This window comes from Asparagus officinalis, chromosome 1, assembly GCF_001876935.1.
Source record: "Asparagus officinalis chromosome 1, Aspof.V1, whole genome shotgun sequence".
Lineage (NCBI taxonomy): Eukaryota > Viridiplantae > Streptophyta > Magnoliopsida > Asparagales > Asparagaceae > Asparagus > Asparagus officinalis.
The window spans coordinates 58,044,882-58,047,102 of NC_033794.1; the positions used below are offsets into that span (position 1 = coordinate 58,044,882).

At 42.1% G+C, this 2,221-nt stretch overlaps 1 protein-coding gene across 1 annotated transcript; it reads right to left on the minus strand.

The window, feature by feature from the left end:
- LOC109824651 (dehydration-responsive element-binding protein 3-like) lies at window positions 264-1,495 on the minus strand. The gene has a single exon (XM_020391287.1). The coding sequence runs from the start codon at window positions 1,104-1,106 to the stop codon at window positions 465-467; it is 642 nt and encodes a 213-aa protein (XP_020246876.1). The 5' UTR covers window positions 1,107-1,495; the 3' UTR covers window positions 264-464.

Sequence of the window (2,221 nt, forward strand, 5' to 3'; positions counted from 1 at the left end):
CTTCCCTTATTTTCACAATTGGTTTATAAGGAGCTCCCTTTAAAATTCTTTTCCAGCATAATACTCGACGAATAGTGTAAGTTAATAAGCATTTACATTACTTGTACTTGCTTCTGCTTGGGAAACAAGTAATTTATGCCTAAATTACTTAAATTAATCTTATCAAACCCCTCAAAACAAAAGTTAACAAATAGATAACAGAAAACACAGCTATAGGCAAAGACTAAAAAGGAACACATAACAGTATACGCTAATGTGCCCTTCATAATTTCTCACACAAACCAAAGAAGTCATATCATTATATCATTCCTCCCCCCAAGCTTTCTCCGAACTTTATACAATTTATGCAATCATGAGGATGCTAATTAAACGACAATATAAGGAGAAGCACAAAAAAAACCAGCCCATGATGAAAAAAATGAGGGGCATACGCGCGCACTACCAAATAAGGAGAAATAAATTAGCTAGTAATCCCATAACAGACCTTCAAAGCTATTCGGATCCCACGTTTGATCCGATATGAACCCGCATGTATCCGGATACGCCCACGGGTCCACTGGGTCATAATACACAAATTCAGAACCCGAATCTGCAGAATCGAATAAATTACCATCCAATCTTGGCAGCTCAACAATCTCTCCCAACTCATCCGACGTCGTAGGATCTTCCTCCACGTCGGCTTTGAGCTCCATTGCGGCGGCCTTTGCCGCGGCAGCTTGGACGTCGCGGGGCGAGAGGCTAACGGGTCGGGGCAGCGACCCGATAAGATCCGGAAAGTTCAAAATGGCGGAACTACCCTTGATGCTTAAGGCCGCCACGTCATGAGCCCGGGCTGCCATTTCTGGCGTAGGGAATGTACCCAACCAGATCCGAGACTTCTTTCTCGGTTCACGGATCTCCGACACCCATTTTCCCCAAGTCCGCATCCGAACTCCACGATAGACCGGGTGCTTATTGCAATCCCGTGCCCGCTTGTTTGAACCCGGCTTCCTCGTGTCGTTAACGGGTTTGGATGTTTCAGTTATCGGGTTCGGAGATGAAGGGGATGAGGATATGGATGAGAGACAGGAGTTGTTGCTGCTTTCGGGTTCCGTAGTACTACCCATTTGCTCTAAATGTGTGAAAAGTGCAAAGTCACACTTCACTTTGTTTTAACGAAGAGTTCGCTACTGGTAGCATAAAAGTTAGTTTAACTGAGTTTCCGAACTTGATGAAGAGTTTGCTACTGATACGAGGACATAATGCAACTAAACACTAGAGATCGAGGAAATTGTGTGAGACATTCGAGGCTCTGGGATGAATGGAAGATTACTTTTGTTGTGAATGAGCTGAGTTATGAGTACAGGAGATGTGTGATGTTGGTTGACATCTACTGGGAAGAATAGGACAAAGTTAATTGTAGAAGAGAAGAAATGAGAACTTTTAGTGTACAAACAAGGATGGAAGAGAGAGAGAGAGGGAGAGGGAGAGAGAGAGAGGAAATGAGGGTTGAGAAAAGAGAGGGGAGTACGAAAAAGGAGGGGAGAGGAGGGGTTTTAGTAGTGAGGGGAGGATGCGCGCACCATCAAAGCGACCCTCAACCAACCTAGCCCCCCATCATTTCTCAATGACACCATACAAGGGTAAAGGGCCCTATTCTCTCATGAACCACACCTCTAGCATTAAAATTTTTTTTTTCTCCTTTCTTTGGCTTTTTTCACCAATGTTCTCCCACTTTATTGTTCTTTCTTGAAGGACCCACGTTACCCATTTGCCCACCCAATATGGAAGGCTCGGATCCCAAAACCCAAGTCATTGATCAATTATTTTAGTAAAACAAAGCACCCAATTAGCTACAGAAGTCTAGACCAAATTTTGGGTGGGCCAATAGATTAGATTCCCTCCAATCTTTGTTGATATTTGACAAGTAATCAAGGGTTTGCTTCTTCTAGAGTCCACTTTGATTCTCTCACACCTTATTAACCTTCTACATGCATGTTGATTAATTAGTATCTTTTTCTTTGTAGCTCCTTTCTAGTTTGCCAACAGCTTATAATGAGAAGTGCATGATAATGCATAGTATCAAAACTCTGAAACTATGACCATGTTGTTAACTATAGCCTAATACTTTGTAGCTTGTTCAACATGCGTTATTCTGCACTACACAACAATCTTTTTTCTTTAAATTCTTATTCAATGTGTGGCCAATGAGTTTTGAACTTAGATTACACTAATATCATAT

What these genes read in the sequence shown, in the direction of transcription:
- LOC109824651 (XM_020391287.1), bottom strand. Translation starts at nt 1,106, where the DNA reads ATGGGTAGTACTACGGAACCCGAAAGCAGCAACAACTCCTGTCTCTCA.